The sequence below is a fragment of the Didymosphaeria variabile genome (genome assembly GCF_027946475.1).
Source record: "Didymosphaeria variabile strain IMI 356815 chromosome Unknown scaffold_4, whole genome shotgun sequence".
Taxonomy (NCBI): Eukaryota; Fungi; Ascomycota; class Dothideomycetes; order Pleosporales; family Didymosphaeriaceae; genus Didymosphaeria; species Didymosphaeria variabile.
The window spans coordinates 1,062,210-1,087,664 of record NW_026611623.1 but is presented as its reverse complement, the minus strand read 5'-3'; the positions used below and the strand labels follow the sequence as shown (position 1 = coordinate 1,087,664).

General features: G+C 52.9%; 9 protein-coding genes across 9 annotated transcripts; 7 read left to right on the top strand and 2 right to left on the bottom strand.

Annotated features, from left to right (window-relative positions):
* Positions 1–253: 253 nt before the first annotated feature.
* N0V89_005240 (uncharacterized protein) lies at positions 254–772 on the bottom strand (the record flags this gene model as incomplete). Its single annotated transcript, XM_056214017.1, has 1 exon — positions 254–772. One exon carries the CDS (start codon positions 770–772, stop codon positions 254–256), a length of 519 nt encoding a protein of 172 aa, XP_056071284.1.
* A 1,033-nt stretch (positions 773–1,805) lies between these two features.
* N0V89_005239 (uncharacterized protein) lies at positions 1,806–4,191 on the top strand (the record flags this gene model as incomplete). The annotated part of the gene is made up of 4 exons (XM_056214016.1): positions 1,806–1,870; positions 1,925–2,043; positions 2,098–3,932; positions 3,982–4,191. The coding sequence occupies 4 exons, from the start codon at positions 1,806–1,808 to the stop codon at positions 4,189–4,191; spliced, it is 2,229 nt and encodes a 742-aa protein (XP_056071283.1).
* Positions 4,192–4,977: 786 nt separating this feature from the next.
* ERG5 (RNA polymerase C-22 sterol desaturase) lies at positions 4,978–6,754 on the top strand (the record flags this gene model as incomplete). Its single annotated transcript, XM_056214015.1, has 4 exons — positions 4,978–5,140; positions 5,189–5,339; positions 5,413–6,661; positions 6,716–6,754. The coding sequence occupies 4 exons, from the start codon at positions 4,978–4,980 to the stop codon at positions 6,752–6,754; spliced, it is 1,602 nt and encodes a 533-aa protein (XP_056071282.1).
* Positions 6,755–7,388: 634 nt separating this feature from the next.
* On the top strand, positions 7,389–8,658 carry CTK2 (RNA polymerase II C-terminal domain kinase beta subunit; the record flags this gene model as incomplete). The annotated part of the gene is made up of 4 exons (XM_056214014.1): positions 7,389–7,823; positions 7,884–8,156; positions 8,188–8,215; positions 8,276–8,658. 4 exons carry the CDS (start codon positions 7,389–7,391, stop codon positions 8,656–8,658), a joined length of 1,119 nt encoding a protein of 372 aa, XP_056071281.1.
* Positions 8,659–10,976: 2,318 nt separating this feature from the next.
* Positions 10,977–11,423, top strand: N0V89_005236 (uncharacterized protein; the record flags this gene model as incomplete). Its single annotated transcript, XM_056214013.1, has 1 exon — positions 10,977–11,423. One exon carries the CDS (start codon positions 10,977–10,979, stop codon positions 11,421–11,423), a length of 447 nt encoding a protein of 148 aa, XP_056071280.1.
* A 1,380-nt stretch (positions 11,424–12,803) lies between these two features.
* N0V89_005235 (uncharacterized protein) lies at positions 12,804–14,540 on the top strand (the record flags this gene model as incomplete). The annotated part of the gene is made up of 1 exon (XM_056214012.1): positions 12,804–14,540. The coding sequence occupies one exon, from the start codon at positions 12,804–12,806 to the stop codon at positions 14,538–14,540; it is 1,737 nt and encodes a 578-aa protein (XP_056071279.1).
* Positions 14,541–15,249: 709 nt separating this feature from the next.
* CDC53 (ubiquitin ligase (cullin) of SCF) lies at positions 15,250–17,803 on the bottom strand (the record flags this gene model as incomplete). The annotated part of the gene is made up of 3 exons (XM_056214011.1): positions 15,250–15,438; positions 15,489–17,559; positions 17,754–17,803. The coding sequence occupies 3 exons, from the start codon at positions 17,801–17,803 to the stop codon at positions 15,250–15,252; spliced, it is 2,310 nt and encodes a 769-aa protein (XP_056071278.1).
* A 2,674-nt stretch (positions 17,804–20,477) lies between these two features.
* Positions 20,478–23,753, top strand: N0V89_005233 (uncharacterized protein; the record flags this gene model as incomplete). Its single annotated transcript, XM_056214010.1, has 9 exons — positions 20,478–20,874; positions 20,934–21,292; positions 21,401–21,435; positions 21,839–21,941; positions 21,998–22,119; positions 22,216–22,492; positions 22,540–22,575; positions 22,637–22,861; positions 22,908–23,753. 9 exons carry the CDS (start codon positions 20,478–20,480, stop codon positions 23,751–23,753), a joined length of 2,400 nt encoding a protein of 799 aa, XP_056071277.1.
* Positions 23,754–24,105: 352 nt separating this feature from the next.
* On the top strand, positions 24,106–24,921 carry N0V89_005232 (uncharacterized protein; the record flags this gene model as incomplete). Its single annotated transcript, XM_056214009.1, has 2 exons — positions 24,106–24,639; positions 24,697–24,921. 2 exons carry the CDS (start codon positions 24,106–24,108, stop codon positions 24,919–24,921), a joined length of 759 nt encoding a protein of 252 aa, XP_056071276.1.
* Between the last annotated feature and the right edge of the window lie 534 nt (positions 24,922–25,455).

Below are 25,455 nucleotides of genomic sequence, written 5' to 3'. Positions count from 1 at the left end.
TTGCTCAACTTCGCGTATATCTACAGCTAGAGCCTTTGCTTCCTTGAAGCTTCGGCGGACATTGTCTTGCTATATCAGGACCGCACATTTTCAAAACCATCGTTCAATCGTCAGCGTATCACAACGGCGCAGACCTCCCGCCCAACTCCTTACACATCCCCGGCTCTTCACCCTCCGCGCCTCTCCATCCTTTCAAGCATAAACACCGTTATTACTTGGAGTAGTCGCATGAAACATCATCTGCAGTCACTTCTCACAACAGTCTCTCAAACTCTGCCAGATTCTCAGCCTTAGATCCTAGGTCGAAAGCGTACCTGTGGTACTCCTCGGCAGTCGCATCATCAACATCCACAGGGACGTTGTCTTCGGCAACAGTCTCGTCGCCTTCCTCCGAGGATCTCACGGGGGTTTCAGACTTGACTTGTGGCAGTCTTCTCGTCATGTTCTTCAAGCTCTGGAAGATCCTCTTGCGAATATAAGACATCGACCTGCTGGATTCCGGGGTGACTCGAAGGTCTCTATGCTCGTCGGTAGGGTAGAGCACCACTGGAACGGTGCGAGAGCCTAGATATTCGGCTTCGAAGGAGGTATTCTGGAGTACGCTAGTCAAAATGCGAATTTCTAGGCTTCGAGGAGCGGCACGCATGCGCTTGATCAGTTTAGCATGGATGGACTGAGAGGCATTTGCAGCGTGCTGAGTGTAGGTGTGGTCGCGGGCATCGACGCGCCCGGTATTGAAAGCAGTCTCCAGTTGCTGGTTGGAAACACCCATGGTGGTGAATTACCTAACGTCTGTATAACCTAGCCTGGATGGACTCAAAATTCAAGCCCTTGAGTAGATTCGACGGTAATCCGTGCTTGATCAGCGTTGGCTTCGTGTTGATGTCGGTGCTGTTGCTTCGGTTTGCTGTCGTACAGCCTACATCAAAAGTCGAAGTACTGTAAAGTTCAGGGGATAACACAGGATACTAAATTTTCTGATGAGGGACGGTAATTTCTGGTTTGATAAGAAACCGTAAACCTTTGTTTGTAAAGGTTTTTATGTGTACCGAGAGACCCAGGGTGGTTGAGTACCATACTTGACTGAGGGAAATCGCATTTCCCAACCATAGCCATTCGAACTACTCTAGATAGCTCTGTGGAGAGCTAAGGTACAGGTATACGCTAACACGCTGGCGCGAGCCTGGAGCCGCGTCTCTCATAAACTGGTCCAAAGGGGTCAGCAATGTGGCTCTGATTGTTTGCAATGCGATCTTATTGAATTCCTTGTCACTTCACTATTGTGGGAATCCATGTTCATATCGCACAAGCATGCGACGCAGGTGTCTTCGCGATATCTTTTCTAGCCTCGGATGGACAAATGTGTTGCAGCATCTTCGATTGGCTATTGTTTCGCTCACTTATCTCCGCTGTGTTTGCTGTATGGAAGGGTAAGAGAGGTGGGGTCGGCGAAGGCGGGGTTAAGACAAACCTGGAGATTCCCTTAGCAAACTACCAAAAATCGCAGAAGTCCTATTCTCTTGTAGACTTTGCTTCTGAAAAATTGTTAATAAGTTTAGAACTCTAAAGGGATATCTCAACCTCTATTTCTAGATTATTCTTAAAGGTGAAGTTGCATTGTGGTAGGAATACTTGCTATTAAGGCTAGTCTTAGTGAGGTTGGGCCGTGCGCTAAATCCGACTTTCGCTTACCCGTAAGAGGTTCACCAAGCCAACAGCTTCTATATGAGCCTTTGACGCGCTCTACACGCGTCGCTATTCCACTTTGCGTTCGACTGAAAAGTCGACAGTGAGGTGGAGCAGCGATGCAGCTTCTGGAACACGACAAGTTTGCTTTCAAGCAATGGCTGCTACCAAAGCTCGCCAACCGGTAAGTCAACCGCGGAGCTTCTACACCTCCGCAACTGCAAGCTAATAGAGATAGGACAGAAGCAGAACCTGAAGTTCTGGCGGATTACGTCGCAGAGCTGTTTGCAGGAGAGGGCTCACCGGCAGATATTAAGCGCGCCAGTGTTGAGCAGCTTTCGGACTTCCTCGAAGATCGTGGGTAGCATCTGGTCGTGAGTGCGAGCGGCTGAAACGTGCTGACGCAGGCAGATACCGAAACGTTTGTCGATGAAATAGCTACCGCGATTGAGCAGAAGATTTGGACCAGACCGGCAGCCACGGAGAAGAAAGAGAGGAAGAAGCTAGCAGCGAAACGCAAAGCAAGGGAAGCGCCGCGACCTGCGCAGCCGACGTCTACACCTCCGACAGCTCCCAAAGCCGCGACCGCAACCTCCAGCTCTATAACGCGCCCCTCACTGTCCACGCTCGTACCTGATGCGCCCGTTTTCGTCCCTAGAGGCCAAGCCATACCAACTGCGCCGCTGAGCCATGATGCTTCCATACCCACAGGCCCGCGCGCCGACCGCAATTTGAAGAAGGTTCAGAATGGTTTCCAAGCACAATCGAGGAAGCGAAAACTCCAAGAGCGAGATACCGGCGGCGAGAATGTTGCGGACAGCTCTGCGAGCGAACGGCCACTCAAGCAACTGGCGCGAAGAGGTGGAGGACATGCCGGTAGAAACGGACAGCGTGCGGATCCCACGGTAGCAAGGGCTGGACTTCTATCGAACGTTACACCGTTCACACCGGGCTCGTTTGCAGGGCAACAGCCGCCCGCGCTACCTCCGTTTGACTCTGACTCGTTCAATCCATTTAATTTTCTGGCCGACCTCTCTGCGATGATGAGCATGAGCTATTCAGGGCAAGCATTGGGCGCACAAACTCCAATTCTTCCACACATCAATCCCGCGGCTGCCACAATTAAATGCGTGGACTACGAAACGAAAGGAATCTGCCACATGGGAACATTATGCCCTTACAATCATGGCAAGGCAGTGATCGTTCCTGCGGATGCGGAATATGACCCGAATAACGCATCACTTGCGATGCTGCCGCATTCCAATGGTCATCGAACGAGCAATGCTAACAACGGCGATCGTTCCGGGCACCAACGTCGCGAACTTGGTAGAGCTGCGTTCTCGCAATCCGGACCCTCACGAGGCTCGGAAGACACATTGGTTGTTGGACAGATCCCCGAAGACCATCTCACCGAACAGCATGTGCGCGACTTCTTCTCCCAGTTCGGTGCAATTGTCGATGTGCAAATGCGTACCGACAGCCGCCTCGCTATCGTCAAGTTCAGCGACCATCCTGTTGCGCAGCGTGCCTACGACAGTCCGAAAGCCATATTCGATAATAGATTCGTAAAGGTTTACTGGTACAAACCTGAAGTTCAACAGCAGAGGGTCGGCACGAATGGCGTCTTGAAGCGGACCTCGGCTCAAGATGGAATGCCCGCAATCTACAACGAAGACGAGGACATGATAGATATGGAAGAGTTCAGCAAGCAGCAGGCACAGCTTCAGAAAGAGTTCGAGCAGAGGCGCCAGAAGACCGAGGAGGCAACAGCTCGGTCCAGCTTGCTCAGCGCGCAGCTCGAGGCCAAAGAGGACCAGTTGACCGAGCTCCGTTCTACGCTGATAGAGAAAGCGAGGGCCAAAGGTCTAGAGGCCATTATTACAAAGGAACAGCGAGTACCCTCAGGCGATTTGGAGGATTTACAAGCCGAAGCTGCGGGCTTATTCGCAAACGCTGGGCCACTCGACGCACCGATGAATCCTCGTGGAGGCTTTACTAATGGCCGTGGCTCATTTCGAGGTGGCTTCCGAGGCCGTGGAAAGGCTCGTGGAGGGCGCGGTGGCGTGGTTCGACTTGACAACCGACCGCGCTCCCTCGCGATTGCCGGTGTCGAAGCTGGCTCAGAGAAGGAGAAAATGTTGAAGCGGCAGCTTCTTAATGCGATGGGCTGCACGGGCGTCTATCCATACGGCGAGCGCGCCAACACCCTCGTGGTAGGCTTCGAGCAACGCTTCCAAGCGGAGATTGTATGAGACACATCCATCATTATCCATACACTTTACTGACATGCAGCAGTTCTTGAACGAAGCTTTCCGCATTCCTAATGTCAGCGTTGGTGATCTATCGTGGGTTCCCAAGGATGCTACGGTCGTACAGCAGTCCATTGAGTCCGATGAACCCGTGGTTCTGCATCAAGATACAGATGATGAAGTCTCTGACGGCCAGATGGATGTGAAGGTGGAGGTGGATTTGGACGTAGCTGATGATGATGATCAGTGGCTGTGAAATCCAATGGGTTTAGGTGAAGGAAATGACGATTGTGTACGCATTTTCGGCGCAACGGTATGGGCATGAGCATTTGGTATACCCCGGCATCATGGAGCGTTTTCAGGCATAGCTGAGGTATTCTTGCAAGTAGCATGCTTACAAAAACTTCCTTCGCGAACAATACACAATCATTTTGACAATTCGTCTGGCCCATCCAACGTCGCCTTACGCGACTTCCGGCTGCACCCGGATTAACGTTAAAGCCTAGGTACGGACCTTATTCACCATCAGCCTCACTTCAGTACACCATGACTCGACACACGATATAGTGGAGAGTTTTCTGCTTTGCGGTTATGTGATAATAGCTCACTACTTAGGTATCACATCTACCCGCAACATGAAGTAGATGGAGTCATTTACAAGTCTGCGCGACCCGTTCGTCAGATACGACTGGAGGATTGCATTCGAAGAAAGGCTTACACCACAGTCAGTCCACCAATCCGCATCAATTCACATAGCCGCTGTAGAAGGCTCGGGAATGCGTGATCCGTCGTTGTGCGTGGTGGCACACGCATGGCACCACCTGCGTCCGGGGCCGGGGGGTGATGCTTTCCGCTTCGGAGTCTAAGCTTGAAGAGGAAAGAACGACGCACTGTCCACCCGAGTTTGATTGGCAATTGCCCCCCTCAACTTCTTCCAACGGGCGCCAGTATATTTTGCGCGCCGGACCCCTTGAGCTGTCGCTACCCTTCCTTTTGCTCTCCTTTGCCATCTGGCACGACCCTCATTCTCGGTGACTCCAAGATGGCTATCAATGCGAGCTTCGTTTCGCCTACGGCCGACGCAAAGGTCGCCCACATGGCGGCTTCGTTCGATGCCAACGGCCTGGTTTCGATGTTGATGAACAACCTTAGCGGATGGAGGCTCGTTCTGACCATCCTTGTGCTTGCGATCGCATACGATCAGTGTATGTTTGAGGACGGCTACGAGGTCGGGTCTTGCTAATCGTTGGTAGTCAAGTACGTCTGGAACAAGGGCTCAATTGTCGGGCCCATGTGGAAGGCACCATTTATCGGACCGTTCCTAGAGTCTGTCAACCCAGATTTCAACGCGTACCACGCAAAATGGGAGTCTGGTCCTTTGAGCTGTGTTTCCGTCTTCCACAAGTACGCCCGCCTCCTTCCTGCGCTCGAATCAGCGATGCGCCTAAGTCTTTTTTCGTGTACTGACAATTCGCAGGTTCGTCGTTATCGCCTCCACGCGTGATATGGCCCGTAAAATCTTCAACTCGCCTACGTTTGTCAAGCCCTGTGTCGTCGATGCCGCGTACAAGCTCCTACGACCTCAGAATTGGGTCTTCCTCGATGGCAAAGCTCACGTCGATTACCGGAAAGGTCTAAACGGTCTCTTCACTCGCCACGCGCTCGAGCAATACCTTCCTATCCAGGAGCAAATCTACAACGAGTACTTCAAGAAGTTCGTACAGATCAGCAAGGACAACAACGGCAAGCATGTGCCGTTCATGGGCGAGTTCCGTGAACTGCAGTGCGCCCTCAGCTGCCGCACCTTTGTCGGCCAATACATTACTGAAGAAGCGATCAAGAAAATTGCGGACGACTATTACTTGATCACGGCCGCGCTTGAGCTAGTCAACTTCCCTATCATCCTTCCGTTCACGAAGAGCTGGTATGGCAAGAAGTCCGCGGACATGGTTCTAGAAGAGTTCTCTCGATGCGCCGCCAAAGCTAAAGTTCGCCTTGCTGCTGGAGGCGACAACAAGTGCATTCTTGATTTCTGGGTGTCGGCCATGATCGAGTCGGAGAAGTACCGCCAGAGGATCGCCGCTGGGGAGAAAGTCCCTGATACCGAGAAGCCCTCGATGTTGATCCGTGAATTCACCGACTTCGAGATATCCATGACGCTGTTTACGTTCCTTTTCGCTTCCCAGGATGCCACTTCTTCAGCCAACACCTGGTTGTTTCAGATCATGGCTGACCGACCTGAGTTTCTTGAGAAGGTGCGCGAGGAGAACATTGCTGCTCGTAACGGCGACATCCATGCTCCAATCAGTCTGGATAACCTCGAGAAGCTCCCGTGGACACGTGCCGTTGTTAAGGAGACTCTGCGCTACCGCCCTCCCGTCATCATGGTGCCCTACGTCGCAAAGAAGGATTTCCCCATCACACCTGAGTACACCGCTCCCAAGGGCTCGATGGTGATCCCTACGACCTACATGGCTCTCCACGACCCCGAAGCGTACCAAGACCCAGAATCTTTCATTCCGGAACGATGGATCTCCGGTGATGCAGACAAACAGGTCAAGAACTGGCTGGTGTTCGGAACGGGTCCTCACTACTGCCTGGGCCAGGTCTATGCACAGGCTAACCTGATGCTCATGATTGGCAAGGCCAGTATGATGCTAGACTGGAACCACCAAGTCACGGACAAGAGCGAGGAGATTAAGGTGTTCGCCACGATTTTCCCGATGGTTAGTCTGCCTGTCAATTTATTAACATGCGAATGATTTGACTAACGAAGATAGGACGACTGCCTTCTCACCTTCAAGGAGCGGGACGCATAAACATCCATACCCCTCCATTTCATGACTCGCGTTCGAGCAAACTTGGCGTTCTCATTAACCTGGAGTTCCTTATTCCTTTCTTGACATATGAAAAATGGGGTCGCCGGGTGAGCGTGCCTCTTTCGATCTACTAGACTTTTATGATGGGAGAAATGGCGCTTCTCAAAGAAGCGACCCAACTACGTTGGTGTTACAAGCCAGCTACGAGGGAGGCGTGAGGAGGCGGTAATAGTGTCACCCACGGGAATGGCATGATTGTATATAGCGACTCAAAAAGTGGTCAGAGTAGTTAATGGCAGAGGAATGAAGTGAACAAGCAAGGCTCCTCTTTCAGCTACGAGCTGATCTTTGACATGTGCCGCACCCTGTCACGCCGCAATGCGTTGGTGGATTCACGCTACTGCACGGAAGCTTTGACCATCAAACTTTTGGACCTGACTTCTTGAGAGCATCGCACTTCCACGTTGCTCTTCTTGTACCCTCACCAACGAACATTAAAGGCTGAGCCATTCGTCTTGTGGGGAGAGCCGCGCGACAGGTGCTTAGCGTCAATAGCTCTTCGCAATCCGTAGCGACCGCCCGTAACGTGCTTCATGCCCAGCGCTTCTACGATTGAACCACGCGTCAACCCGCCATGGCGCCCACCGCCTCGCCGACGAACGATTCGCGAGATCGCACGCCAGCGACTTCCTCTCGCGTCGGCCCACATCCATCGTATATTGAACTTGCAAAACCCTATGTTCTACAATCCGCGATTCAGAGATGTCTCGTAGACCTCGCCATGTCGGATGCAAAAGAAGACGCCGTACGATTACAAGGTGTCGCATACATCGATCAAGTACGGCGGGCATTACAGCTGCCCGTGCGCACCTTCAACACAGCGGTGATATACTACCACAAGTTCCGCTTATTGCATGCGGAGAACGAGTATAGCTGGGAGGGCGCTGCGGCTGCGGCGCTGTTCACAGCTTGCAAGATTGAGGACACGCTGAAGAAAAGTAGAGAAGTGCTTGCGGCTTACTATAATAGCAAGGTTGGGGTTGGAGAGCAACTAAGCAGTGATGATCCGGTACGCGCGCCCCCCTCTTGGAATCATACATGGCAACAAAGCTAACAATCTGGCTTGCAGCGGTTCGAAAACCATTCCAAGCTCATCCTGGGTCTCGAGCGACTCATGCTTGAGAGTGCCGGCTTCGACTTCCGGAATCGGTACCCACAAAAAGTCATGGTCAAGCTAGCACGAGCACTTCGTTTCCATCCAGAACGTGAGGCGACGACCATGTGGAACGTGAGCCTCGATATGTACAGAACCTTTGCACCACTCAAGCAGACGACGCCGACTATGGCGATTGCATGTGTGGAGCTGGCTGCCCGGCTGCATGAGAAGGACACCAGCGAGATCGTAGATGGGGGGAATATGCCAATACAACAAGTGGAATACAACCAGAGCTGAGATCATGGGTAAGTACTACAGAACCCTGTTTGCCCTGGACTCTAATCTCCTTACTGACGGGCGTTCAGAAACGTTACTTGATCTCTTAGACCTATACACACACCACCGAGTCAACACCGCGCTCGGCCCCTACTACTCCCTCGAGACCTTCATCAACATACGCATAACGCTCAACGATGAAGCTTCTGCAGCAAACATCCCGCGCTACGCTACTTACGCTTCTGAAGCAACCGCATCCGACACCAAGGCTACCAACGGAACAAAGGCCCGCAACGGCATCGGTCCCACATCGCCCCTCCCCCCCCCCCCTTACGCCTGCTACTCCCGGCACCATCTCACCAGGTACAGCCCAGCCGCCGAAAAGCGCAATCGGAATCCGTGGGCAGAGCGGCACCGTGCGGTTTATGCTCGACGCGAAGCGGGCGCAAGAGGAGAAGAAAGCGGTCGATAAGTATTGGGTTGTCGAAGAAGAAGAGTACGAGGTCGAAGTACCCAACGAGCCTGAAGCTCGAGACCGTCCGTCGGATAGAGATCGCCCACGTGAGCCCCTCCGTGATAGGGAGCGTGAGCGCGAGAGGGAGAAGGAGAGGGAGAGGGACAGAATAAGGGATAGTGAAAGGGATAGGGAAAGGGATAGGGAAAGGGATAGAGAAAGAGATTGGGAACCACGAAGAGTGCGTTGATGCGAGTGTGTCTCGATTTTGGATTACTTATCGTTCGTTGCTTTGCGATATGCTCTCCGGTAAGGAGACATTTCATTTGTTTGCTTCCATCGCGGTTGATAAGCAGTGCTGACATCGCGCAGGTCTCGACTGCCATGGATAGAAGTATACGCTCCTATTCCAAGGGATCAACTACTGTCGAGAATATCCCACGCTCGCTGCGTAGTCCGACTTGGTCTGAAGAGCCTGAATTGCGAATCCGAAGCAGCGCCACTCGTGCTAGAGGTCGTGGTCGCGGCAGCAATCGCGGCATTAATAGCGGACGAAGTGGCGGCCAGAAACCCAGCTTGGCTGAGCGGATAACCTACGAAAACGATGATCGAGAAGGTCATGGGCAAGCCAACTATTATAAGGAAAGGGGAAGGGATAGAGGCAATGACAATCCGAGGGGTAGAGGTGGACCGCAGAGTCGAGGTAGAGATAGGAGGCGGGATCGTGGAGCGGAAAATGGAAGGAGCCATGGCCGTGGAGCTTAGGGGGCGCCTCGCTATGTGCCTCTACCTGCGCGTCAGTCCAGTTGGTGGACGCAAGAGCAGTGAGCGTCAGGGCATCGATACATCGGGGGGTCGAGAGTGTTCCCTTAGTGGAGGAGATGCCCTGTAAACCTAGTATGGCCTAAGGAGAAAAGGGAGCAGCGTCGTATACGCACCAACCCTCTACTAAACTATTAGTCCGTGTCCGATGCGACCTTGATATGTACCACATCTGGAATGCACCTTTCCACGATGCACCGTACGGCAAGACACTATCAACGATACACAGAACAGCTTCCGCTCAATACGTGTCCCGTTCGATGCACGAACTATACCCATTCAAGACGACACTTCTCTCGTCCTCTCCATACATCGGCCACTCAGCCAATCTCAAATTTGCATCGCAGTCAGCCTTTATCCCTGACCAAGCGGAAGCAACATACCGTCTGTCGCCCCATAAGGGACCAAATCATGTGCGAGCGTAGCCCAAAGCGCATTCATCTGAAACACCCTGTTCCTACTCCACGTGTGATCTGGAACTAAGTTGGAGAAAACATACTCCTGCTTCACGCCAGTGTAAATTCCCTCCCTAACCTCCTCTTGACCCGTCTTAGACGCCAAATGATCGAACCGATACCTAAACACCGGCGCTCTATTTCCCGCTAGCATCCGCACTGCATCATGGAAAATGCTACACCGTCTTTTTCTAACTATCAGACGTAAATTAGTTCAGAATGGTATTGCATGGGCAGCTTAGGCACGGGGTGACCGGGTACATGGAAATTAAGGGTAGAAATTGTAGATTTGGGAAGGTGTTCGAGCGGAATCAGCCGTCTGCGACAGGGGAGAAGAGTTTAGCTGTGGTGTTTATACCGATGGGAGCGGAGGTGGTGCCTTCGCTTCCCGATGATGGTGGGGATGTAGGCGCTCGAGGGCAGAGCGCGTTGGATGGATGTGTGTCTGAAGTCGCGATCAATAGATTGATCAGTGGGCTTTCCTAATGACGCGCGGAAGATGTCTACTGGAAGATACCCGGCACACCGCATATGGCATGCGAGGAGAACTCGCGTTTCTGTTATGGCATGGTCCGAGAAATAACATTCAATAAACATGGAGTCTAATGGGAAGTTCCAACACGGGTTCGTGCGCCACATCCGTTGAGAGACGCACATATTATCTCTTACATAGCCTATCGCAGGGCGTCCGTACTACGTTTGTTGCGAAACGGATGCTATGGTGACTGTTCGATCTGGCACCGAACCCGATCTTATGAGTATAGAAAGAGCACTCGAAATGCTGGAAGTCATTAGCATCTTAAGCATTTTAGGTTCCCATTCTGCATTGGATATATGAAGGGCAATGTCGTCCGACGTTCCCAGAGTGGAGAAGCTCGCTTACTAACCCCCGCCATGCATCTCTCCGACCGAGGTCGGGAGGGCTCCCGATACCCTCCTTCAATATCCGCTGCGTCATGAAGCTCTCGACCATTTCTCAGCGCATGTCGCATTCCCATGCAGTAACCCTTCTCTGTTGTTCACACATACCCAATTGAAGACACCCTCACCAAGTCAACAATGTCTACTAAGTCCATGCCCGTTCTCACCCTCCAGGGCGCCCGCACCGCCGTTGCCGCCGCCGAAAAGCGCGCTCAAGAGATTGGCGTACCTATGAATATCGCCGTCGTCGATTCATCACTACATCTCCTTGCTTTCGCCCGCATGGACGGTGCAAAGCTCACTTCTGTCGACATCGCTATCAACAAAGCTTTCACGGCTGCGGGGCACCGCGCGCCGACGAGCATCTACAAGGACAACGTGTGGCCTGGTGGACCAGCATTTGGTATCAACAATAGCAATGGAGGGAGGTTCATGACTATTGCGGGAGGTGTGCCAGTAGTGCAGGATGGGGTTGTAGTGGGTGCAGTTGGGTGCAGTACCGGTACACCGCCGCAAGATGAGGACGTTGCGGGTAAGGGAGTTGAAGCTGTGGTGAAGACGTTTGGACCGAAGGCGAAGCTATAGATGCGAGGGATATCTGGTGGCATTGCGAGTGGAGGCCGACACCAGAAGCTTGAGCAGATCGGATGCTGAAGAGGGACTGCGTCGTCACGAATGCCGGAGCTCGATTTCCGAAACCGGGTCTTCGGCTTTACTCATCACATGTGAGCAGATTATCATGAGCGCTCGTGGTGCGCCCGATATGGAAAGACGTTACTTGGGGGTCTTTCTATCCCCGAGTATACGAACGCAACGGAGTCTTTGTGTATACTCGTATATGGGATGCCTTGCTACCAGGGTACTGTTTGGGGCTATACATCCTCGAGCATGATTCGTTCGTCTATTAGCGATCTTGGCCGCTTGTTTCACGTAAAAGGGTTTTGCGTGTTCATACTGAATGGCAGATGCTTTCCTAGTGTTGAACGGAAATTCCGCCGATTATAGAAGGGCAGGTACATGACGTAAAGCAACTTGTCCATCACAACGAATTATTGAGTATTTCTCGTCGTCTGTCCCAACCAATGACTTTCTCGAAACGTCACTCTACCGGCGAATTGAAGCTTAGAGGCTCTAGGCGTAACATGCATCAAGTTACCGCCGGATACACGAGACATTCGTGGAGTACTTGAATGTCGTGCACTCAACGGTTAACGCCCGCGGAGAGTTGTCCAAGAGCTATTTCGGGAACAAATGTAAAAGTGGCTCTGAGCGTCGATCAATTCACTTGGGTCGAACGATATCTCCGGACATTAATTCAGTCTTCAGTCTGCGACTCTGTTGGGCAGTGCTGCGTCCTACCGCAACTCTGCGACACCGAGCAAGGACTCAGCACAACTCCACGCCAGCAAATATATGATGATGTATCTGCCGTTGCCCTCTCCGAGACCCGGCAACTCTCCGTGCAACTTAAGAATCTCACCCGCTCAATTCAAGCCTTTGGCTGGTTCCGTACTGTGATCCTCGCACTTCACCTTTCCCGGTTTAGCGTACTTTCTTAATGATCCTCCACAGGGCCAAATACGTGAACACCAATCTCCGACGGTTAGACACCCCTGCCCCCAAGTCCGTTTTCCCGCAGAATGCATTACAAGCCGGGCCTGAAACGGAACTACGGACCAATAGCCTCCCTTTGGCATGATCGCTCTTGTTTTTGAGATGGCGCTCGCAACGTTGGGGAGGCGCAGCCTCTTGACGTGTGGGGTCCAGCCCAGGGAGGAGTACACTTATCATTCCGGGCTTCGCTGACGGGGTTGAAGCTGGGCTTTGTATATAACAGGTTAGAGATCGTACGTTGTAAAGCGAATATCCACTTCGCTTCGTTCGTCACTTATTTACAACTTCGATAGTTTCCCTATCTTCTGTTTCGTCCAGTCACTCATTCTACTCACTCGTTTTGCTTGCAACATGCGCGCGACTACTACTTCGGTGGCCCTGGGGCTGCTCGCTGCCGCGGCGAATGCGGCGCCATTCAAGACCTCAACTGTTAAGAGACAGGATGCTGGAAAGATCGTCGCCGCGCACTTCATGATTGGTATCATGCAGGTCCGCGAAAGCGCTGCCGACTACGACGAGGACATGAAGAAGGCTAAGGCCGCTGGCATCGACGCTTTTGCTCTGAACATCGCCAAAGATGACTACACTGACGCCCAACTCGGCTACGCCTACGAGAGCGCTGCAAACAACGACATGAAGGTCTTCATCTCCTTCGACTACAACTACTTCGAGACGGGCGAGAACGATGCCGTCGGTGCAAAGCTCAAGGAGTACTGCTCGAAGCCTGGCCAGCTCCAGGTCGACGGCAAGTGCTTCGCTTCGAGCTTCAACGGCGATACAGATGCTACCAAGCTCTTCAATGCGAAGACGATCCGCGCGGCTGCCGGCACCGACCTGTATCTTGTACCTAACCTCTCGCCTACGGGTATCAGGGATGCTACTGCCGTCGACGACATCGACGGCTCCTTCAACTGGATCGGCTGGGACTCTAACGGTGCAAACCGCGCTCCCACGGCCGATGCCAACGTCACCACCTCCGACTTCGACTCCAAGTACACGGAGTGGCTCGGTGGAAAGACATACATGGCGCCCGTATCCCCGTGGTTCTTCACCAACTTTGCGTCGAAGGCGTGGGTCTTTCCTGGTGACCTCCTCTGGTTCAGGCGTTGGAATGAGATCCTCGCGCTTGCGCCCCAGATGATTGAGATCATTACCTGGAACGATTATGGTGAGAGCCACTACATTGGGTCTGATGCGGAGACCAGCAAGCACAATGATGATGGCTCAAGTGCTTGGGCCAACGGCTTCCCGCACGACGGCTGGCTCGAGATGGCTCAGCCGTACATCGCTGCGTACAAGGCTGGGTCAAAGGAGGTCAGCGTCACAGAAGACAAGCTTGTGTACTGGTACCGCCCCAGCCCCAAGGCCGCTTGCGGTGCATTCGACGGCATCGATACGCTCCAAGACTCCGTCTTCGTCGTTGCTCTTCTCGCAAGCGCAGGCAAAGTGACCGTCACCTCCGGCGGAAACACGCAGACCTTCGACGCCCCCGCTGGTGCCTCCGCCTACCAGGTCGACATGGGCACCGGCAAGCAGACCTTCGCCCTTGCCCGTGACGGCGCCGATGTCTTCAGCGGCACCGGCACCCTTGAGATCTCCGACAACTGCAGCCCAGTCAACCTCAACGCCTTTGTTGGCGTCGCTAAGGGCGATGGCTCGTCAGTACCCGCCCCCGCTGCTTCGGCTGAGCCCGTCAGTTCCTCTGCTGACGCTCCCCAGGCTACGCAAGTAAATGCCTCCTCCTCCGCCGCCCCAGTCAATGCCACAGAAATCCCAGTACCCTCCAACGCGAATTCCGTCACCCCCATCGTACTCCCCACATCTGCCCCCATGCAGAATGCCACGTCGGCTGTCGAATCTCCTGTCGTCTCCGCATCTCCTTCCCCAGCTCCTGTCACGAGCTACGAGGCTGCCCCGATCGTCACTGCTACTCCTACCTCCGCGCAAGCCCCCGGCTCTAACGCTTGCACGGCCACCGTCACTGCGTCTGAGCAAATCCGACCGACCAACTGCTTGAGCGCTGGACAGGCGTGGGGTGGTGATGGAGATACTCCCAGTCGCTGTGATGGAGCACCTGCCTGCAGCTAAAGGGTGATTTCGATCTGTGTGATATGAGGCTCGTCGTGGTTGATTGTAGATACTTCTTGTGGATTATACTTTTATAGACTCGGAATTGATTTCAGGGGCCAGAACCCTTATTTCTTACATCGTGTCCTGTGATCTTATGGATGATAGCGTGAAGACGTCGACTGGCGCGCAAAGAGCGATTAGAGGTGAATACTGTTCTCGCTGGAGGAAGGCTGCTGGCGTGAAGAATGAAAAAGTGCCACCCAGTGCCCACTCACTTTCTCCCCATGTTATGTTCTCTATTGGTGCCGTCGCCGTTCGTACCCTCACTAGGTGATGTTGTCTTTGTCTGAAGAGGCACCTACTTTGAGTATTCGAGAATCGCTGGCAAAGTGAACATAGCATAGACGAGGCAAGTGACGTACAATATCAGGATGAATAGGAGTCTTATCTCTACTCCATGGTAGCCTAGCTAATTCGCATCACCACTCATGACGGGACCGCCACACATCCCTTTTCCGATCTATGGAACCCCTTCTGGGCTCAAAAGGTCACATGCGAAAGCCGTAGCTCATCTAGCGCCCATCCGATGCCCGATATACACTATGTGCCCGTGAAACGCCAAGTAGAGCAGACCATTTCGCGCGAGGGTACTGCCAAAGTCTTTGCTTTGAACTTTGAACTTAAGAAACCGTAACTCATTAGACAAGAACAAACGATTGCGGAACGGCTACGCAAGGTAGCCAAGCTCGTCGCCCTCCAAACGCTCCAGATACTCCTTCTCGAGCAGGATGTCGATGCACTTTTTGATATCCGGGACGCGGGGCATGAAGCGGTTCTTAATCTGCTGGATTGTCTCGGAGACGAGCTGCTGGTGCTTCATCTTCTTGCGAGACTTCATGATACGCACAATGGCCGACTAATAGAATTAGCAACGTATAAAGGATCTAACGGAATGACTATACATACCTGCATGAGTAGCTTACGGTCCTCCTCGATCGTCTTGTGCGTATCTTCAGCCTCCTGCTTCTGTTCGCCCTTGATTGCAATGTTGAAGTTGATCTTCGGCTTCTTCGTCTTGAAGCCAAGATTCAGCTTGTACGTGGTACCCGACTCCGGCTTGGCGCCCTCCGGCTCAGCAGTGAGGACCTTCGCCTTGATGAAAACACCGATGCTAGGGTCTAATGTCGGCTTGTCGAGCTTGGTGAGTTCTGCGATCTCGTCATATGTCACCGTGTCCTGGTCGTTGAAGGGCAGTAGGATGGCCATCTGGTACGTCGAGACCTGGAAGGTTGGAGTCATCTTTCCGCCAGCGACCTTGCAGTAGTTGGCCTTCATCTCGCCCTTCGACAGATGCCATAGCCATGACAGCTTACGGCCCTGGTGCTTGTTGTTATAGAATCGAGTGAAACGTTCATATGTCTGAACGATGAGCTGAGGCGGTGTGAAAGTTGTGGTAGGCGGGCTCAGTGGCCAGAAACCAGTTCCAAGAATGTTGTAGCTGGCGTCAACGAAAGCCTTACGCTCCGTAGACTCAAACGTTTGATCTAACCAGTCAGCGTATGTGCTGTTCAGATCCTTGGAAATCTGCATGTCCTGGAACATGCGCTGCAGTTTGTTGGTATATTCAAAACCACAAGCCTCCTTCAATTTCGAGATCATGGTGGTCTCTGCATCGTCCGAAGCGGAAGTGCTCTGCACTAACCGCTTCGCCAACATGCGCGAGTAAAACTTCTGGAACACGTCCTTGTCCTCAATATACTTGAAGACAGTCATGACCTGGGATAGGAGCGCCTCCATGTTGTCTTCTTCAGTCATCTTCGCGCTCGACTTCTTCAGCAAAGTATCGGTGTACTTGGCGAGAAGTTCAGGGGACTTGTTGGAACCAGATTTGCAGATTTTGTTGCGGTTGACAAACTCGCGGCAGGCATTGTCCAGAGATCGGACGAATTCTGACTCGCCGTTGAAAGCACGGTTCACAAGGTCCTGGTACTGCGTGTGGACTTCAAGAAGCGCGTCAACATATACCTTAGGTTCAATAGTGTCGCCCTCCACAGAAACCTTCTCTACAGCCGATAGACCAGCCTTCCGGACGTGGGTCTCGAAGCGCGTACGCAACGGATCCAGGCCTTCTGGAATCCGGGCAAGCAGGTTGTACATACGGCCGAGATCTTCCTGCTTATCGTGGTCGAGCAAGATCTGGAATTCTTCTCGTAGGGCCTGTGAGTGCTTCGTGATGAGAGACTCCTCGCATGTGCGCATTAAGGGAGACATAATCTCCTGAAGCAAATACATGCTGACACGGTTCTTCTCCTCTTCTAGGCGAATCTCGGCCTTCTTCATGTATTCAACCACGCTGTTCTCCGCCAGAAACTGCTTAGACTCGTTGTCGTAATACTCTGCCGTCGATACAAGGAATGGCTTCTCGAAATACTCCTTATAAACGTCAAGCGTCGACTTGGAGCTGTCCTGCTCGTCCAGACCCAGGGACACGAAAGAATCGACAACACGCTTGACCTGCATCTGGTCGATTGTCTCGCCATTCCGCTGCTTCTCGACTAGCTTCAACACTGAACGCATGACCTGTTCTTGTGTGCCGGTGAACATATCATCTTTCCACCGAACCAGATGCAACGTGTAGATATCGTAGATGTTCTTCTTCCCCTCGTCCATCTCGCGCTTCACCCAATGACGATTCAGGTACCTGAACAAGTGGTTGTTGTACTGCGCGGCGGTCGTGTAGCGTACCCATTCCTTGATGTAGAATGAGAGGAGAGCTTCATCGGTGTGTTCGTGCGACTTGTCTTGCACCACTTTAAGGTGGATCTTCAGGTACTCGATCAAGTGCTGGTATAGGTCTTCTCCGAGGAGATGGGCTCCGCCGCGGTTATTGTGGGATGTGAACGATGAGCCGGCGACGGCCTTTTGAGCGGTACAGAAGTTGTGAATGGCCGTGTACAAGCCCATGTACGTCTTCATGTCCATACCTTCTCGCAGGCTGTGCATGATCTTGTCGACACCGGCTTCGAGATAGGTCCACCTGCAGGACGTTAGCCAGTCATTCTCAAAACACCACACCCCATGCTGGCAGCAGTCGCCGTCTACAAGTTACCCGCAGAACGAGCAGTCACACTTGCTGTGGGGCTCGAACGGCGGACAAACTACGCGAGCAGTGCATCGAACCCGCGTAAGCAGCACTATAGATCAAGGAATCAAACAGAAGATTCTACTTACGTTGCTCGGACATCGTCCTTGGCAGGGACGGGCGGCATAGAGGATGCCATGGCGGGTTGCTGCGTCGCGTGCACTGGGGCACTTTTCGATGGCGACTTCTTGCGCCTGAAGAGCGGTATTTTCGGGGTCGGACGGGGGCGCGTGGCAGAAGGACGCGAGCGTGGCCAAGGAATGTAGGGGTTTGTTGCGGATGTGTACTGGGGGAAGGTGCAGTTGCGTTGGGGCAGCGGGGAGAGAGGCGGCGCCGCGGTTCGTTATATGTAGAGGGTCGGGGGCTGCCGCAACGTATTCTGGTACGCACGGATCACGGCCGTTACAGTCACGCGGGGTGCGTCGACTTTGCAAAGGAAGCAGCGGAGAAGGTGGGTGAGAGGACTTTGCCTGGCGGCGGCGAGCTTTTGTGAATCACGGTCAGCCAGGCACCAGCTAGATTGCCCGAAGCTCGAGGTCTTGGCTTACTGCAGCCTTGACGCCATCAGCCACCATGCCTAAGACAACTCCACGCCAGCTTTACCCACGTTCCTCGAAGTCCAAAGATCGAAGTATGCTCGGTCACCGCGCCAACATAGAGATAGCCGGTCACTTTCTACTTTCTGCGAGGCTCGTCATTGGCGGTGGCAAGCGCGCACGTGTCACGACATTGCAGGTGTCAAAGCATGACCGCTCGCCGCGACGACCTCACGCATATTCGCACGAAACGAGTGCGTACATTTGGACACCTCCCAAGATTCATCAGCATGCAAATATCGATGGATATAGTATATACGGTTGATGCGTACACGGTCGAGGTTCGAACACTTCATAATCTCATGTAGTTATGACGTCGTCTTCGCGCAATCACAGGATCCTTGAACTCAAACATTCGTCCTACTACAACAGCACATTACCAAAACCTACCATCAAACACCCACCGACCTATGCAACAAACACATTACACCAATCGCGATCAACGACCATGCCATCGCTCAACCTCACACCCCTCGCCTCCCTCCGCGTCTCCACCCATCTCATCCCAAGCCACTCCAACATCCCAAACACATCACCGCACTCCCACCCCTTATTCATCTATCACTCTGCCTACCCATCCTCCACATCCGCCTCAACCCTAGAATCGCACCTTCAGTCCAACGGCCTCACCCCACAATGGCGCTACACCATGTACAGCACAACGCATTACCATAGCACCACCCACGAAGTCCTCTGCGTGTACCAAGGGCGCGCAAAACTCCTTTTTGGCGGCGAGCAAAACCCCGGGAAGGTCGAAGCCGAGGTGGAAGCAGGAGATGCGGTTGTTGTTCCTGCGGGTGTGGGACACAGGCTGCTTGAGGATTTTGGGGACGGAGGAGGTTTCATGATGGTGGGAAGTTATCCTGAAGGGTGTAATTGGGACATGTGCTATGGGAAGGCCGGGGAGGAGGGGAAATCAAAGGCTGTAGGGAGGGTACAGTGGCTGAAGAAGGATCCGTTGTATGGGGTTGAAGGGCCGGTACTTTGGAGTAATGAGAGGCTTGAGGAAAGGAGCGGGAAGAGTGAATTGTAGACCGGTAAGATCCTAAGATATGGCAAGCATGAGTGTGTGTGTGTGTGTGTACAACGAGGTGGTTCCGGCATGCTTGGACGGCGGCTCCTACCTCAAAAGCTGGCCGCCTGCGACCTTTCCTTCCTCTCCAATCGCTCTTGCCAGGCATACTTCAGCGCAAATCCTTATTCGCCATAACGACCCCTCCATCACCACACCAACAGCTCGCTCGCCTATCTTCATTAATGCTGGCTACGAAGACAGATTTCGCCCATCGCTAGCTACTTTCACAATCCAGTAGCGTTATCTTCTATCGCTTTGCCCAAATATGCACCAAAGACTTCGAAGAGCCCCACCGCTCGCAAACGTGAGCGGGCGAGGTATGCCTGTAATAAAAAGTTTATGTGAATGGTAGCTAACAGTGGTTACATAGGCGATACCCCCTAGTACGCGGCGTCTTCTCCGGAGTATTCTACGTCTAGGAAACCCAGATGCTGTACGCAGAAGTCCGTCAATTTCCTCGAGGCCGTGAACCTACTGCCTACGCCACCCGATACACCATCCTCTTATGCACCAGAACCCGATTGCGGTGGTATCATCGGGGAGCACATGCGGAGACGGGACAAAGCAGCCAGGCTAGTGAAGTCAATTGCCAGGCGCCTGTTAAAGCCTGTGAAAAAGTACAAAAGTCCAAGGCCCTTGGCAAGTCCACGTAGTGACACCACAGGTATGTTGGTCAGTCGGTGTGTGTACCATTTTAGTGAGACTGAGTGCCGTTCACAGAGCCTTCGGAAGGCATGATTTCGAGCACAAAAACGAGCAACTGTTTCACCGTAGTTGGCCTGGTTGAGGAGTCGACTCCAGCCCCTTCGCGTGCTCCACCAGCGCGGAGTAACGGAGTTTCGTCGAATGCCTTACCAGCGCAGACTAACGGAAGCTCTTCGGGTACTTCAACACAGAGTGATGGAACCTCCTCGAGTGCTTCGTCAAGTTACCATGATGACGACGGCTGCCCCTGTTCCTGCGGAGACTGCGTATGCGCATACTGTTGCTGTGCAGACTGTTCGGAGTATGGCCAATGTAATTGTGATAGGCCCTTTCCATGTCCTGGAGACTATTGCGCACCACCTTGCGGTGGTTGCTGTGCTGATTGTACCTGTCCACCGCAGAAGGCCCTAAAGAGAAAACGAAGTCGGAGCGACATTATGGACCGCTCTCGTCCCAGTATTAGCGGAGGTCACCTGGAGCACGAAGATAAGCGGAAAGATACCGTTTCTGAATCTCACAAGGTTCGCAAAGCGAATAGCGTCAGAGAGCTTTTGGATAATCTCGGTTTGACGTTAGCCCCCCCTGTTGCTGCACCCCCTTTAGTGTATCCAGTCTTTGTTGCCAATGCGGCTGCTCAGGCGGGGAATTCCTCTGGTGCCAATGAGGCTGAGCCTCCAGCAGCAAGGCCACACAGACTTAACTTCTCCTGGAGAGATCGCAGACGCCAGGGCAGGAGTTCGTGCTGGAACCTGTTCTCCTTTTCGCAGTCCAGGCCATCCACAAATCAGGACATTGAGGTGGCAGACGTGGACAGCCATGAGGTTCCAACACAGAGTAAGCGGAGTTCATCCAGCAGCACTTTTACACAAAGCGACTAATGTCATTTTCCACAGCTCAACTAGCTAAATGTGATGGCTCTTCCCCAGATCTCGGAGCTATTACTCCCGTTACGGCGCAGCCTTCCGAACCAGATCGCAATGGAACCATTGTTCGTCTCCGAGCAGGACTTGACACTGTCCAGGCTCAAGTGGAGGACATGAGGAGCCGTCTGGATGCCCTTGCCGAAACACTTGGACCCGCCATCGAAGCAACATCGACTCCTAATGGAACAGCGGAGAACAGAGGTAGAGGCGGACGTCCTGCTAGTGCTAAAAGCACTGAGTTGCCCCAGGGTGGGCAATACGAGACTTTTCAGGACGATACCTCGAACGGCGATCCTACCTCAGCTTATGCGAAAAGCCCACCTGAAAGGGTTCGTCCTGTTAGGATACCATCTCCAGTAAGCGACCATCGCGAGTCATTGTGTACAATCTAACGTGATCAAGTCTGTAGCTGACGGCTCATATTCTCGCCGTCGCAGCCGCTCTTCCAGGCGCATGGAATCAGTTCGGGTCGGTTCGTGGTTCGACGAAACGTGCCAGCCATACGAGCCATACATGCCATAGCGCCAGGTTTGCATGTAGCGACACTCATTTTTCTTGCTCCTCTGTTTGTCTTAGTGACGAGCGTTCTGGAGTTGGTGGTTCCTTTTATTGAGCAACGGGGAGGGTTGAGTATGGTTGGTGATGGACTGTCTCTTTTCTCACAGGGAGAAGCTGGGTTAGTTGAGAGGAGTCTTACTCTTACTACGTGCTCGATAGGTATCACATGCGTATTCTTCCAGTCATGTCCGCTTTCTCCCCTCTCACTCACTAGTTATGAGCACCGCTCTTGCTTCTGCTGAATCGATCTACTATTATTACCCTCCGTGGGTTTCTTACGGCCGCGCCACATCTATCCAACCTAATACAACAGCTAGGACCATCACCGCAATGATGCAAGCCCCTCAGATCCTAGTCGCCGACTTCAGCACGCCAAAATCCACCTACCGCGTCGCTGCGGGTCGTGCACAACGACTTGGCGTGAGTTTTCCCGATCCACCACTCATGCTTTCAACCATTGACATTGTCCATTCCAGGAACTCATCGCTCTCGCCCGCCGCATCTTCGACCGTTCTGCCGAGGACTACGAAGTACACGTTCATTTCGACGCGTCTTCATGCGATGGTCGCGCAGCGGAGTGCGAGTGGGACGAGGGATGGTACTTTGGGCCTGAAATGTTACGGGAAAACACAATGGTAGTGTATGCGCAAGTGCCTCGAACCTAAATCTCGGATCCTAGGGCTGAAGTTCGCAGGTTCATACACTTCGAGAGATGGTCACTGACTGAGAAGATCGAGATGGCAAAGAGGAGATTGGGGCTTGGTGAAGAGGTGCAAAGAAGCGAGAGCGAGAAGGAGCTGGATCGATTGAGGGAGGTTGGGGATCAGACAGCTAGAGCTGGCAAGTTGTGGGAGGCTGTGTGGTGGTGGAAGATGGCTAGGAAGGCGGAGGTGAGGATGCAAGGCGAGAGGGAAAGGGGGAAGAATATCTCTGAGAGGGATGTACTGAAGGGATCCACGCCGGAGCTGATGGTATGCGATATTTCGTGGTACTACATGTATATTACTGACAGTGGCAGAAGGCATCGAAAACCGGGGAGGGATCCACACCTACAGTCGACAGAAAGGCATGAAGATGCTCAACGATACTCTATAACGGACGCTAACATGTGATAGGGACTGCCAGACTTTGTTAAGAAGGAGATACTCGAGGTTGTCCGAGACGAGCTCTCGGGTGCTATACAAATAAGCCTCTCCGAGAGGGTGAAGGGCGAGATTGCCGAAACCGTCAAAGAAGGCCTTCTCGAGATCCTGGACGACAGAATGGCCGAGATCGTCAAGAGCGAGACCCGCAAGACTATCGACGAAGAGGGAGTGGGTTGTTCTGCATCTCATCGCAAGGTAAGTAAGACATATGAGCATAGTGTACGATGCACTGACGATTTAGCGGAAGCGGCGCGTCGCTGATGAGGATGATATGAACGATGTGATTCCAGGAGATCGTTTAGCCAGTACTCAACTTCCTTGGACAATATACTATCCGTCACAAATACCAGCCAACCCGACTGAGCTACAAGACGTTATGACAATTGATGCGTACGCCACGAACAAGTATTACTCAAGAGATCTCATCGTCGGACGCGCACTACCTAGCTTCTGCATTGACCCCAACGTACGACCACTTGTTAGAGCAACGCTCGTGGCTCAGTGTCAAGGCAGCTCTCTGAGATACAACGTCTACACTTACATTCCTTCGAAGTACGCCAAAGTTGATCGGTCCGGCGAGCTACAGATACCGCACGATCAAGTAGAATTCTTAGCCGACTTCACCGGAATGACCAAGCAGGAGCGATCAGCAAAGATGGTAGCGGCTTTGAAGGAAGACAGTTGCGAGGACGCTGATTTCACTACTATTGATACGTACACGGGCACCCGCTTCCTTGACTGGGACGTCGTCATCGGCCACGCAAGACCTGAGATATGCGCTGATCCACAAGTACGACCACTTGTTCGTGCCACTCTCAGCAATGATGATAGGGTTTGTGTATTTATGCCTGCAAGGTTTGGGATCGATAGGAACAGGTCGGATGGCGAACTACTCATCTCTATTGGGAATGTGCAGGTGTGGAGCGAATTCGATGCGCCTACTGATGGCAAGCGGAGGGAGAAGATTAAGGAAGCCTTGGTAAAGAAGAGCAAGGAAAGGTTCGGCAAGGGGTATGCGAGAGCGGGCATATCAGGAGGTATAGAGGAGACGGAGGCTCTTGGTGGCGGTGCGGTCGAGGAAGGCTGAGTTCGGTCTAGGTCTGACTACTTTACCTGGGATTTGCTATTTCTACTCTTTGAATGCGGTACTCCAACTGGTGATAGCGACTTCATGCAAAATGGTCGACTACTTCACTACCATCCCTCAGAGAGTCTCACACTTCTTTTACTTTCTCACACAGCCTGATCTTTTTACCTGGTCACGTTTACTCAGTCTGCGGACGGTATCTTACCCAGCCAGTAGCCACTATATAACAACACTTCAAACACATGATTCGTTACAATCAAACCTCTCAACCGGTCTACTTCGACGCTACGTCTACGTCTACGTCTACGTCCACCTCACACCTATCCTTCTATCCACCTCTGTACACACCACCATGTCAACCCCCACAACCTCCGTCACAGTCCGCGACTTCCTCACCGACCGCCACGGCTTCACGCTCCCCTCGACACATCCGTACCTCGCATCCTACGACGCCACGCTGGCGCATACATCGCGTAGCTTGTTTAGGCATCCCAAGGCCTTCGCTGTACACTTCCACAAGAGTGTGAACGAGAATGATTGCGCAGATGCCATAAGCAGGGAGGACTGGGCGGCTGTGGTTCGGGGGAAAGGTGTGAATGAGGGAAGTGGGGATCGAAAGACGGTGTGGGCGCATTTTGTGAGAAGGGAAGGCGTGGATTTATTTGGGGAGCTGCTAGGCAAGGGGGTGGAGGAGGGGAAGAAGGTTGGCGGACGGTCGAAGAAGGAGGGTGGCGTTGCGAGGTCGATGCAGAAGAGGAAAAGGAAGAGGAGGAAGGTGGAGGTGCTGGGCTGGGAGGGATATAGCTTGCCGCCCCCGAATGTGGGCAGATGGGAGTACTTCTCGAGGTATACGGAGATTGTACCGCTTTGTGGGGGTGGTGGTGAGGTTGGTATTCGCGTGGGATCTTGTTGGGAAGAAGGGGTTGGGCTGACTGGATACTAGGTGTCGACGACAGCCACTGAGACACGGATCGCTCCGCCTTTCCCTGGGTTCCAGTACTCGGTGGCTGACAGTACGACTATGCGTGCTATACAAGGGGATAAGTCGCAAAGGATTACTAGCGAGAGCCCACTATTCGAGCCGGAGGTGGAGGTCAAGCGAGAGTTACCGCCTGAGATTTTCCTCGATGATGGAGGCGTGGAGTGGAATGATAGGGGTTGCTGCTAGGGATTCGGTCCTTGTTTGCGAAGGGCGGGGCGTCGGGTTTCGATGTACACGATGGCGTTTAAGTCATGACTTCCCCATTGATAGAATCTGACTATCAACCATGAATCAATAGCGAGAAGTATGTAATTACCGTGTGTATGTTTACAGGCACGAAGCACTCGCTATACCATTTGCGAGCCTGATGTATATTTGTGGCTAACGCTCCTGTGCACACTCCTGCTCCTGCTTTACTCTAGAAGAAAACGCCTCTAGTAAGAAAACTCATTTCTAAATGCCATACTCCTATAAGTATGTGCTCCGTCTAGCTTCATCTCCAGCATCCCATCCCATCTCACGAATATAGTCCAGACACTCCCCCTCCCCTAACTAGGCACACCCTCATACTCCCACCCCTCGAGCATCCTCCGTCTTCTTCCCCTCTTATCCTCCCTCCGATTCGACGCACACTTGACAAAGAACGTCAGCGCCGTGCACACGAATATGATAATCGCCGCCACGGTCGGTACCACGACGATGCGCGTCTGATCCTGGTCG